We start from the raw sequence: 14,682 nt of genomic DNA on the forward strand, positions 1-14,682 counted from the left end.
TATTGTATGTTAAATAAACTATGAACACTCCCAACACGATCGCTAAGCACCCACAATTTGAAAGTGTTTGTATAAACAACATAACAATACCAATCGGCCGTTATTATCAGTGCTCATTTCCTTGTGAACTGTGCTGCTTTTTAAACAACAGGAAGCAATCACAGTGGTCACCGTTTGTGACATCACAGGAAACAGCTGATCACATGTTTTTGCAAATGGCGAACGGAATAACTCGCCGTTACAAATGTTTATTTGCCTCTTTCAATAAATGTAGATACTTGTTCACTATCAATTTATGAACTTTGCAAAACGTACGTAATAGCTATTGGCAATTTCATCTGGGGATTATATACTCTTCAAAAAAAGAAACTTGACATAGATGTAAAACCACTTTTTGCCAAATATCTAAAATAATTACATTAAATGAGAACCAAATAAGTCAAACAGAAAGATGATGTGTCTATAATTCAAGAAAACACATGCAAAGCACATAAACGTAGCGTTTGGGGATCAATTTTACAGCTTCATCCAAACGCAACCGCCTGTAAAAAACCTGCAGCACAGGATCCTGCATTTAGGCATGCAGGCCCCCCTGCTGAATGGGTATAAAAATCCACATCAACGGCCGTTCATACAGTCCTTATAACAGCAGTAGAGGCGGTGACAGAAAGCCAAGACTGAATGCAGCTCAACGGAACAACGCCATTGGGAGATTACAAGCTGGAGCAACTCAGCAAGAAGTGGCCAGGCACTTTGGCGTATCCAGACAGACAATCTCCGCACTGTGGACCCGATACAACAACACCAACAGAGTTGATGACAGACAAAGGTCAGGAAGACCAAGGGTGACAACCCAAGCACAAGATCGATACATCCGGCTGCGACACTTCCGAGACTGCACTACCACAGCCACATCTACAACCACACAGATCCCTGGGGTACGCAGAATATCATATCAAACGGTACGCAACAGACTGAGGGAGGCTAGATTTTTTGCACGAAAACCTGTTCGACGTCATGTATTGACCACACGTCATCTGCTTTGGTGCCAACAGAGGGTTAGATGGGCACGTGCAAGGTGGAGAAATGTACTGTTTACTGACGAATCCCGTTTCCTACTCACACGTGCTGATGGGCGCGCACGTGTCTACAGACGTCGGGGTGAACGTTACGCCCCCAACTGTGTGCAGCAGGTTGTCCCATTTGGCGGCAGGAGTGTCATGGTATGGGCCGGAATTCATCACGGTGGTAGGACGCCTCTTGTGCATGTGGCAGGTGCATTGACAGGTGTGCGTTACAGAGACTTGATCCTACAGCCTTACGCTCTTCCTCATGTCAACGTTCATGGCGGACAGTTCCAGCAGGACAACGCTCGACCGCATATTGCACGTGTTTGTCAGGACTTCTTACAGCACAACAACATCCAGACATTACCTTGGCCAGCCCGGTCACCAGATTTGTCCCCGATTGAGCATCTGTGGGACGAGTTGGATCGACGCGTTTATTTGAACATTCAGTTGAAAACTTATTATCGGAAGTAGTAACATGCATAACATTTTTTTAATAATGACAACATTGGTGTATAATAATAACCTTATTGATAATTCATAACAATAATGGCTCTAGTCGTGGCAACTTCCAAACTTTCGGGAAGTTGTAATCTATGGGACTGTCATTCAGGCGATGTTTCTGACAGATCACGATCTGAAAAATACTATCATGAAAGTGTATCCCGTGGATAAGCCGACCCCTTTCTACAGAATCTGGTCCTCAAAATTCGGCTTATCTGCAGACATATACGGTAATTTGTCTGTCCGTATCCACGAGTAGTTATTGAGCTATCAAAACTATTCCATGGAACTGGAATTCTGTACTTTGTATTTCTGTCAGATACACACCACTATGATAGAGTCGAAGTCAAACTTGTTGCTATGGAAACGAACTATAATGATGTTTCTGACTTTTTTATTCTGATAAGTCATCGTTAATCTCAAATCATACTGCCGATATCAAGAAAAATTTGAGAAATTTTCCGCTTTCCAAATAGATGATATATCATTTTCATGATTGAAGACAACAGTCCATGTCATTAATGTTGTGTGTATGGTTCACCTAATGCTTTACTTTAACAATCTCTGTGCTGTCATATATTTTACAACAGTTTCTTCCTTTTCGTAGATAAAGGTAATTAAGCCACACCATTACCTCCCTTGAATGTACTTGAACAGCTTAAATTCAAAACTCATTTCTCCTGCTTTTGATCTTCTTTTGCCACCACATTACGCATGGTACTTGGCCAAAAAAAAGCATTATAGTGTTCCTTGATCATTTGCAATTCCAATGTTGTAACTTTGATAACATAATTCAACATATGAGGTTTTCAATTACCAGATGAAATTACAAAAGATCTATAATTATATTTGTTTTCATGTAGATGAACAGAACACATAATAAAATATTTCATCAAGTTCATAACATGATTATGACTGATCCTTGAAATTGATTGTTTGAGAGAAAATTGACGCCTTGTCACTGAAGAAGAGGCCAGTTAAGTTGGTTACACCTAAGTTAGAATGTATTGTTTTGAAAGGAAAGTGATATTATGTTAAGTTTAAGACACCAAAATTAATGAATATCTTTGGAATAATTCTAGGTAGATCTACAAAATCACATACCCATTTGGGTAACAAATTACTAGAACTTTTGGGTACAAAAGTCACCACTGTACATTTCAACTGGTTTTCGTGAATCAATGGGATAAAAAAAATACATCTGATTCCTTTTCTCATTTTAAGACAAGAAGTTTTATTTACATAACAAAACAGGCAGATCTACACGGATCACGTTTTGTCCTAAAAATATATAAAAATGTGAAAAATATGGACACCTCAGAAATGAGGGCTTATAAGGTTATAATTCTACCTAACTTGTCACATGGTTTGACTTAGATCTAGGTCTATCTAAGAAAAGTCCTTATGAAAATCTTTTTTTATTTTTTTTATGACACTGCCATTTCTGGCACTTAGACAAAGAGTATTCAAGGAAAGACAGATATGTTTTTAAATGAAAATATGATTTTCCTTTATAATTCTTTTTTCATGATGACAGTGGAACTTTTATACACACCAGCTGAGGAAGTTGTGATACTGTGATTGCATACAAAGGAAAAACAGGTTGGAAGCAGTACCTGTATGTATAAAATAGACCACATAAGGTGAACAAAAGTAATGGATTGGCTGACTGGAAAAAATACATACACAGGCATGTTTCTTTTCATTCCAACCAGAAGACTGAGATAGCATTTTCTAAGAAACATATGGCTAACTTACCAGCTTATGTGCCACCATGGTTCTTGTGATTAAACAAACAAAAATGTCATGTACTGTTACAAGTACTGTTACTGTAATTAATGTATCATATTCCTATTAAATTATATTTCAGAATTGTTTTATTTGGAAACAAACCACATAATGAAATATTATGAAAAAAGGAAAAATATATTTGCAAAAGGGACCATGTTTAGAATTACAGAACTACCGGACACAAGGTATTTTTGCCATACCTGTGGACTAGAGTAAGGTACCGTATATCGCTGTGTATTAGGCGAGTTTTTCGTAACTAGAATTAGGGGGCTTTCAAGGGAAGTTGATTTATACAAAGGGTTGAACAGTTTTTATATTTTTCCCCCCAACTCAAAGACATTACTGTAAGTATGTCACACCGGATATACAATGTCAACAAATCCGTACTGAAGTATTCAAACTAATCGTGTAATTACACTGTCTGGTCATAAAGAGAGTTCATAAGATATCTGGACTTATGTTTGTAATCTATTGTATTAACCTTTTCAAAATTTCATTCCATTGTTTCCATTCACTTTGGCGAAATCATATGTGAAGTGATCGGAAGATTGCACAACTCACCGTAATGTACAGAAACTGCGGTCATATTACCCATATTGACACCTTGAAACAAACGTTTGTGGATAGAGAATGGATATATATATCATTAATGCCATACATTGACTCGCTGAAAGTCATATTTGTTGTAGTTTGACTATTATATGTCAACATAAAGTTTTCACTATCGCGAGCGCGGGAGCTTCGACAGTGATTGGTCAAATTGTTCCATACAAAAAAATATCCTGCAATAGCGATCAGCTGTACCAAAGTGCTTGGCATATGATTATTAATTTATTTCAAATATATATAGTAAAGCTGCAACTAAAATAACATGATATCGACATAAATTATTCCTGTTAAAATAATAGTTTCAGATACAATTCTTCCGATCATTGTGTCAAGATTCTTTAAAGTTATACTATTGGGTAATTTTTAACCGAATCACCGGTAGATTCCGAGAAATGTGTGCAGCTGATTGCAACTTCTGGCTTAGTTTACAATAAATACACACGGTAATCTTAATCTCCGCATATAAAACAATGCCTAGCAGAACAAAAATTGTATTTACCAAGTTTAATTGTTATGATATGTTCGTTTCCTTGAATTCGCTGAAGGGATATGATGCAATTTTTTTTCTGAGAAAGACAAACATGTTTTTAGTGCAAATGTAGGGATTATGTATGCGCTGGTGACGTGTTTCGTCTTTATAGACAGGGTATATAAATTAGCATCAATTTTGAAGGCTTGTACGGAGGGGGGGGGGGGGGGGGGGGGGGGGGTCGCCTTATTTGTGGGGTTGCTTTATAGATGGCACGCTGGGTACTTAAGGGGGCCAAAACAGGACGACATTCCAGTATATCTCATATGAACATGACACACAACTTAACTATATTATGAATGCATTCCGACTAACATCGGTTCATTTCAGCTCAACAATACTTATACGAGATAAGCAAATTACCTAAAGTGTGTTGCGATTGATTTCTCAGTGGGCTACATATGCAGGCTACATGAGCGGGCTACATATGCAGGCTACATGAGCGGGCTACATATGCAGGCTACATGAGCGGGCTACATGAGCGGGCTACATATGCTGGCTACATATGCAGGCTACATGAGCGGGCTACATGAGCGGGCTACATATGCAGGCTACATGAGCGGGCTACATGAGCGGGCTACATGAGCGGGCTACATATGCAGGCTACATGAGCTGGCTACATATGCAGGCTACATGAGCGGGCTACATGAGCGGGCTACATATGCAGGCTACATGAGCGGGCTACATATGCAGGCTACATGAGCGGGCTACATATGCAGGCTACATGAGCAGGCTACATGAGCGGGCTACATATGCAGGCTACATGAGCGGGCTACATGGAACAAATTTGCCTGCTCCTAACTAAAAGCTGATTTTTAACTAATCCTGTGTGAGCTTCTTTATGTGAACGAGGATGCAGATCATTGACAACATCTGGCTAAAGGCTTCTCAGCGAGCGGTTCTTATTCTGGCCAAGTCAAAAGGCGGAGGAGGATTTTGAGATCCCAAGGAGGCATCCAGAAACAAGATGACTTGTCCGCCAACTTGTAGGACCAAATGAGGGACTGAAGCTCAGCAACTGTATATATCTTCGATCTAGTTGTAGTAGCAATGACTGAGTTGATCGCAGCAAGATAAGTAGCCAAAGAAGACCCTTTAAGTTTTCTTGTAGATCGTAAATGAAGGACGTAATCAGCGATTTGTTGCAGAGAAGAGGTGGTGGTCTTGGAGATATCACGAGCATGACAGTATGCTTCAAATGCTTTCCACTTGTGATCATAGAGGGTCTTAGTAGAGGAACAGTAAGCATCTGTGGTGGTTACTCGGCCTACCTTTAGAACACAGTACCACAAACTTTTATATATTATATTGGTGCTGAACACATCCAAATGTCGCTGGTTTTAGGGTAGGTTACCCCGAACTCTATCCTTACCCCTTGGATCCCCTTTACAATCAATCACCCCTTTACAATCATTAGGGTTGGGTACCCGTTTAGTGGCTATTATAGATTCTGTAGCGGCTCCTAATATTTTTCACACAAAAAAGTAAAAAAAGTAGGGTGAAATGGTTTTGTGACTAATATTTTGTCTACTGGAAATTGTCCTGAAACATTAACACAAGCCACTTTCACCTGCTACATTTGTTCAAAACTGACTCAAAAGTGAACTCATCACAAGCTATGCTTATGCCTCCCTCATTCCTTAGTATCATCCACATTATCCTTACAGTGTTCCCTACCACACGTTTTTGTCACAAAAATCACTCGACAAATTATGAAATACCATGTCATTCATGCGTACCAGCGAGTTCGACACCTGGCGTCTGATGCCTGGAGCCGTTTTCAGTTCGAACCATATCAGCTCATTCCTCACCACTCTGTATCTTGTAGATTACAGAATGGGACGAGTGTGCCAAATGCCATCGGGATCGCTCGTAAGTGTCAGCAGACTATAGTCACGAGACACCATGCCTACCTGTAACCTTAAGTGTCTGACACTTATTTGACCATTTTTGTTCAGTTCCGTAACGTCGTAGGCATGACAAGGTAAATTTGCATATATTTTTACAGTGTGGACGTAGCTCAGTCAGTTAGTTATCGGGCTAACAATCCAAAGTTCACAAGTTCTGTCTGACGGATTCTCACAAAAACTGGTTGCTGTCTTTGAGACATGTGACCTACAGCAGAGATCTCCCTCACGAGAAGTTGTGGTAGTGGACCAAACATGTACTCCGATTACTCTTGGAATAAGATATCTTTGATCAAGTTGTAGTTGCAACGACTGAGTTGATCGCAACAAGATAAGTAGTCAAAGTAGACCCTAACAGCAAAGGTGAGCTTCCTTGATGTTTACTCTTGGAAAACCCTTTGGTGACAAGTGACCTCTGTATATGTGCCAAACACAAAGACGACGGTTTTTGACGACGGGTGGAGCATGTGGGTGTGAGGCTGAAGGAGAAGGTCTTCCAGTGGTGGAAGACGGTGGAACCTTTTTCTGCGAGTTGGTGAACCAAACCCGAGTTGGAGGATAAGGGAGCGACCAAAAGCAGACTCAGGAGATAGGTGGACTCCACTTCCTGCAGGATACATGTGGTAGAACACCGGTCAGGAGAAAGGTGTAGACGTTGAGGCCTACTCACGAGATTAGTAAAGCATCGTCGTCCCAGATTTGAGTATGTGGAATGGGAGAGACAAACGGGGATAGATGACCACTGAACCAGGTTTAAAAAAAGTCTAGATATGGCTAAAGTTGGTAGATCCACCGGAAGATCGATCAGTTGAAACGGTCAGGATAGGGAGTCGACTATAATGTTGCACAACCCAAGAATGTGTCTTGTTCAAACCTGAATGTTGAGGGAGTCAATCAGACATAAGATGTCAATCTAGTGCGACAAAAGCAACATCGACTTGGTTCAGCCAATCTTGTTGATATACAAGACAACCAAATTGTTGTACGATTGGATCATGAGATGCGACAAACGAAGGAGCTCTGCCAAATGGGACACTGCCAGAATGACCACTTTGAACTTGAGGTTGTTGACATGGAGTCGCTTGTCTTTGATGGACCAACCCACAGTCGAAGAAAGGCCGCAAAGAGACCCCGTGCAAACATTTGATGTTACTAGCCATCACTGAAGATGTGGATGCAGATGGATTGGCAGGGAATCATAACTCTGGACTTGAGTGAGTGAGTGAGTGAGTGAGTTGAGTGAGTTGAGTGAGTGAGTGAGTGAGTGAGTGAGTGAGTGAGTGAGTGAGTGAGTGAGTGAGTGAGTGGTTTAACACGGCTTTGAACAGTATTCCAGTTCTATTCCGGCATGTCATCTTAATTCGGGAGGAAAGCCAGAGTAAAACCCTGGAGGTGGAAGTTCCCAGTCATCCCAAAACTGAAGCAAGTAACTTGGAAGATGAGTCAGTTGTCCTGGCAGACTTGTCTATGTCATTGCGACCCGGGGAATGAGATGGAATGTCCGAAAGAGGACTTGGATTCACAATTTCCTTGCACGAGCCGGTGAAAAGAACTGGACTTCCCGCTTATGACTTCATGAAGGTCACGATGGGCAGGCAAAAACTGGGGGCATCGTCATTCTTATGCTGCTTTTCTTCCAAGTGCTGCCTCGGCAGCTGAAGGAGATCTACCGACATCCTCGTCAATGTCTTGGATGCAGTTCACAAAGAGAGAATGAGTCAACCAGAGAAACTGGTACAATCTTGTTGATGGCTGCGATCCGTAGAAGTGGAAGATGGGGAGCGACCTAAAGTAGAGCAGTGATCAACATCAACTTGAACAGAGAGGGAAGGAGCGGGATGTGAGAGTTGACAAGTTGCAGACAGTCTAGGAGTGCTTTTGGGGTTGATCAATGTCTTAGTCGAGGCAGGTCAGGCTGAAGCGACTGTGGAAAGCACCTTCCCAAGTCAGCTGGCGGTTTCGATGTAGACGTAGAGCCGACATTACACGGATGGACTGTTCTTGATCTGAGACAATAGGGTCAGTAAGCTATCTGATACTCCGTCATCGGCTACCGAGAGCGTGTGCAAGGCAGAATCCGAAAGTGCTTTGTGAAGGTCAGTGTTAGAAAAATTATGGCAACATTTCTGACAAGCAAACATCCCTCAAATGATGTACATAAACTAGAAGATGTTGAAGGGAATCCCACAAAAAAAAACACACTAGATTCTCTCAAATTTCAGTGCACATCTCCACTTTGTGGCAATTAGGGCTGCAACGATACAGGAAGGTCACAATAGGATACGCATCTCGATATTCTGGTCACGATACGATACGTATCTCGATACGCAATGATAAATAAAACAAGATTTAAAGCATGTCAAGATTGAACCTTTCAAGATTTTGGAACAGTCAACATTATTTTATAATAACAAGACTACTGAAGTTTTTCACCTTCAAAGTGGAACTTTCTCTAATTTTCCTTAAAAACAATTCAAAGTTCAAACACCAGAAAAAAATTAATGTACTCCACCAGTGATACAACTTCAAAGAATTTAGATACAATGTTCGAAGAAATTGTATCCGAAATTATTGTTTTATCAGGAATAATATATTCCAATATCGTGTTACCTTAGTTGCATTATAAGAACCACAAGTGTAGCATTTTGGTACTGGTGATTGCTGTTGCAGGATATTTTTACGTATGGAACAATTTGACCAGTCACCCTAGGGACTTCCCGTGCTACATGTATTTCGATTGCGAAAACGTTATGTTGACACATATTCGCCAAATTGCCACAAATATGACTTTTAACGAGTCAAAGTATGTCATTTTTAATATATGTATCTATTCTCTAGCAACTAAAGTTCGTTTCAATGTGTCAAAAGCGGTAATCTGATATTGGTTGCTGTATCTCTTCACACACGATTTCACATAATATAACTTAATGAAAACAATATTAAATGAAATTTTGAATAAAATTAATAAAATATATTACAAACACAAGTCCAGATATATAATGAACACGTTTTAATTACAAGATAGTATAATAATGGTATTGAATTGCGTACTTCAGCTCGGATTTGCTGACAGGTATTTCCGGTGTTATGTGCTTGCGGGGATCAGCTGATAATGTTTTTTGAGATGGGGAAAAACATCTGTCGGTGTAAAACCTGAGCTTACTAAAAATGTAAGTACTTTTTAGGGAGCCATGCGTTACCACGCGCTATAACCAAGTTAGCGGTTTATTAAAAGGCACAATAGCGAGGAAACGCTGTACTTGAGATTTGCGTTCCGTATCGTGGCGTATCGATAAATGGGCCCACGTTTATCGTATATCGTATCGTGGGTCAAGTATCGCGATGCATCGGAATATCGGTGTATCTTTTCACCCTTAGTGGCAATGAGAGAGAATGATGTGGCAGAGACAATAATAGGATCATATCATGTAGGATTATAGTGCATGACCCATTAGTTTGGGTGATAACCATGGTAATGCTGGGATGTGTTCGGGTGAATTGTTTATTAGAAGCTGGAAACTTTGTTCAAGCTCGTTTCCACATAGTTTGTTTGGTGGTTGTTGTTTAACGCTGCACTTAGCAATATTCCAGCTATATGACGGCGGTCTGTAAAAAAATGAGCTTCGATCCACGCAATTGGTATACGATGACATGCATCAAACAAAGTCAGCAAGCCCGTCAGTCGCCTTTTACGACAGGCATAGTCACAATTTATGGCAAGCATGGGTTGCTGAAGACAATCTACCCCGGATCTTCACGGGTCTGTTTCCATATAGGATCAAAAGAAGAAGGAAGAAATGCATAGTGTGAGATATAGGATAAGTTTATAACTTTACTCATTAAACAAATATTAAAAGTATTAAAAAAAACTAATATATTTAAACGTAATGTATTTTATCAAGTAACTTTGAAAGATATACATATTTCAAGAAAATAAGACCTAAACCTTGTGTCCAATTTTTTAATTGGCACCATAACCAGAAATAATGGGAACACCCATACCTATCATCATGCCAAGTTTCATCTACACAAAGTGCACAATTGACCCTGTATTGGTCGCAAGCGGCTGGACTAATACTGGATAGTTGTACACAAATGACTAAAATGATCCAATTGAGATGTGGTATGTTGTGTAGCTTACAGCTAGGGGTCCAGCCTCTACTATATCACCAGGATGCGGCAAGCTGGCTGCAACTATCTTCCGATGACGGTAGTTGGAGAATACTTCTTCACTGAAAATAAACATCAAGTTGATATTAAACACATCTGTGCACACTTTGAAAGAAATGGGTAAACAAAACTACTTTGCATTGTTCAAACAAGAATAAAAATCTATACATTGAACCCATTAGTGACAAGAAACTTGTTTATAAACATACTGCCACTTTTGCCTATTGTATTGTTGGTATCTTACTACCACATATTAACCTTGTGAGAGGTACTACTTTCAAGTGAGTCTTGCATGCTCAAAGGCTTTACATTTTGAAATGTAAGGCCTAGGTTTCACATTTTTTAATTGTATGACCTGCTTTGAGGTTTTACATTTGAATTGTAAGCCCTAGGTTTGTACAATTGATATGGTCTTTTTATAAGAATCTAATGTTGATGTTTGATTGGTTAAAAGGCTTTTATCAACATGAATTGAATCTGCAACCTCACATTTTGTTAAGTTAAATGCTTTGTAACCCACCGTTTTCCATCTGAGCCACCGGGGCAGGTGATAAATGGTTGTACACTTTTACATGTTATGGCTTCAGTTCTGTGCATACTGCACATGGTCTTTCTCTTGTACCCTTTGAACAAATTAATTTTATACCCCAACACTGTATTGCTGTATTGTTTCACTATAAGGTATCCCAATGTTTGTTTATTTTGTCTGGTATTTCATATATTTAGACAGTTCATAAGTCCGACAAAACACTTCTCAGCTTTGGTTGAAAATGTACAACCTCGAGCTCGGGAAAAGCCATTGGGCCTGCCCTCAGACTTTTCCCTGGTCATTTTTCACAACCAAAAAAGTTGTGTTTTGTCCTTCACTTATCCGCTAGGCTATACACTGTAGTGAAGCAAGTAGGGTATCACATATATGCAAGCAAACACTCGGACTTAAATGTGTGAAAAACTACAAAATTGGCATAAATGAACAGCCTAAAAAATATCTGATTTATTCATGCTAGGAAAATATATTCCCACAAAAGTTAAATTAGTCTGACAGTGATCATTTCAAGAACATAGACTCATGAAAAATTTATGGATTTCCTATGTTTTGAGTTCAGCTGACGTCCAGTGAAGAAGCTGTGTCCATGTGAACAGAGACCATATACTGAGGCCTCGGGGTTAGACGGGGACCGATCACAGCTGCGCAAGACCAAGCAGTACATTCCCAAGAGATTGTGCGAGATTCAGAGATTTACATGTGAGTCCCGCGAGAAATTCACAATTTATCCATTTACCAGTACAAATTACTCCACCTAATAAGAGATAAAGTCCTTAGTTACTGTAGTCCATCAGAAGACTTATTATGTTTCTTTGTGGTGGCATAATGTTTTTCGTAAATTACTGGTTGTTTTGTGAAGGACGTCCATCAGAAAGTATCACTAAAGTTATTACCTCATTACTTTGTGTCAACCACACTTCATTACCCTACATCTTACGGTATATGTATGTTGGTTAAACATTGTTTTAATAAACTAAAAGTAGATTTTTAATGTTTGGACTACTTTCTCTACTAAACAACCGATAAATTTCATCAAATAACTTATTCATTTTGAAAGTAATGGAAAAAAATTAACCTGAACTAATTAGGATACCAGTGAAGAAAATTGTTTCGGTTTAAAGGGGCACTGATCTAACGCAATTCCCCGGGACTGGTTGTTGCCTTTGTTATTGTTTTTTCCCAGTGAGTACCCGGATGCAGAAATCTAGACTAGTTCGCGACCTCTGCTGCGCCATTCGTAAGCGCATTAGTCACTTTTATGGGTAGTAATATAAGGGCGTATGGTCACATTGATCAACAAAATGAAATCCAGTTTTCGAAATAATAAGGATATGTAGGTATCTTTGTGGGTAGCATTGGTAATGGTGACGAAGTTTTGATAAGTCACTTGCGTGGTAATTTTGCGATTTTCGTTTACACTATTTTGACTTGCAACAAAAAGTAAATATTTCACCTGAGCATTGCTTTTTTTTATAGTGTGTATATTTTTTTACTGTCAAAATGTGTAACAAATTTATTAAACGTCTAAATATTCAGTTATTTTACAAAGTGGCAGAAAAACATTTCAATCTGTATATATTATGATAACGAATTCCAAACATTTTGATGTTTAATGTCATCACCAAGTGACTGAAAATGTTACGTTGAAAAGTACATTTCTATGTTGTTTGGCTTCTAATCCTACATAATAATCTGTTGTGATGTTTGTAGGCCCTTTTGATCGTCTTAATTAATATGGACAGATTTTTTATTTAGTCAAAATGACTGAAATATTTACACATTTTATAAATTGCCTGAGAGAATCACATTTTACAAATTGACGGTAATATATACACGCTTACAAAGGAAAAGGCCTGTGAAAACAACGCCTATCGCGCATTGAAGAATTTCCCAACCAAGAATCGGTTCAAATGAAGGAAAACAAAATGCAAATACCATAATTACAACCTACCAAATTTATGTGTATAAATTTTAGGCAGCTTCCTTGTTCGAGGAATGTATCCGTGAATATCCACACAAAGGAACAATATCCCACACGTCTGCAGCTGTACAAAGAAACTTATTCGATTTCACGTGTCTCTGTAACAATCAAATATTTTAAAAGATATATATCGTTTCGGGATATTAAAACCCGTATTCGTTTCTCAACTGATCACTTGGATTGTTTCAGGTGTTTCACATAGGTGTCAAATCTCAAAGGTCGGCTGAGAAAGCCCACGTGACAACTATTTTCATAACGTCCACGGTTCCTAAAAAATCCATTGAGTGATAGATAACAATGATCAATCAATCAACGTATTATCAGTTAACCCTTTGAACAAAGTATGTTGTTTTTACATCGGCACTTCACGCCATGATATGAGTGTTTTCCCTTTGTTTTAGTAAACCTAGACATGTAAACACTCACTTTTGACATATCCACTGTGCAAGATAACAGTGATTAATCAATCAACGTATTTTCTGTTAATCTTTTGATGGCTAGGAACGATCCGTTGATTTACAAAAAAAAGTAAATCAACTGATCATTCATCTCTTGCTGGGCTGCCACGTGCATATTACATAAGACACATTTCACCTCTCTTCAAACCTGGATTTAGATTGAATAATTACCCCAGACACAATAAATGCCAAATGGGAACCTTTGTCAGGTAATCTAAGTGGTGCTACCACTAATTGTACCTGTAATAAATTCATTAACTGAGCATCAAGTGAATGACGAAAATACACAAGTGTAGGGTTATACGAGAAAACGTGGATGACAACACGGGAGTAGTAATCGTATTATCGACACAATCCGAAATCCGAAAATGCTTTCACTGCATGGATACTTTTTTAAAGTATTAAACTATAACCATCTGGGGTATTTCCAAATGACGACATCCGATGAGCTCCGCTGTTCTTTTTGTCTCTTTTTTTAGGCTGAAGAAATTATTTAACATGCGCCCTTAGTCAGAATCTTTATAGATCTCAGTTAACCAATCAGTGTTTATGCAAAATGCGTAAAACAAATATTGCCTCCAGCCTCCAAGTTTATTTAGCTGTCCTTGCAGACGGTAGCCCAGTCTCTGGTCACGCTCAGTTGCGTTGCCTATCATCCGGGTACTCACGGGGAAAAAAACAATAACAAAGGCAACAACCAGTCCGGGGAATTGCGTTAGATCAGTGCCCCTTTAAATACAAAAGAAATGTCTGATCAACTTTACCATAATATATTTGTTTTAAAATGATGATTTCTTCCTTGTTTCTATTAAATTTTGTTGTAGACAAGGCCATAACAAATTAATTACCAGATTCTCATCCAATTTTGAAAAATGTGAGGCAGGAGGCATTTGCCAAAGTATGCATGTTAATCCTGTTTTACACTATCGGGTTAAAAAGAGTGCTCATTGTATATCTGGACTTGTTGATGGCTTAGAGGCAAAACAAGATATCTCCAAATTTCATGTTTCCAAAAGAAGGGCGTTTAAAGTTCATGTGTATGTGATAAATCATATACATACATTATCTTTATTGTAAAGCTATTGTATACTTGTGGGTATAAAAATCCACATCAACGGC

General features: G+C 39.0%; 1 protein-coding gene across 2 annotated transcripts in view; it reads right to left on the reverse strand.

Annotated features, from left to right (window-relative positions):
• The window catches only part of LOC124123232 (protein FORGETTER 1-like), a 490,282-nt gene that overhangs the window by 400,203 nt on the left and 75,397 nt on the right, over positions 1-14,682 (reverse strand). For both annotated transcript variants that reach the window (XM_048391344.1, XM_048391343.1), the window contains one exon: positions 10,549-10,639. In XM_048391344.1, the coding sequence (XP_048247301.1) occupies positions 10,549-10,639 (91 nt within the window). The remainder of the gene's footprint in view (positions 1-10,548; positions 10,640-14,682) is intronic.

The sequence above is a fragment of the Haliotis rufescens genome, unplaced genomic scaffold (assembly GCF_023055435.1).
Source record: "Haliotis rufescens isolate VD_foot unplaced genomic scaffold, xgHalRufe1.0.p SCAF_9, whole genome shotgun sequence".
In the NCBI taxonomy this organism is placed as follows: Eukaryota; Metazoa; Mollusca; class Gastropoda; order Lepetellida; family Haliotidae; genus Haliotis; species Haliotis rufescens.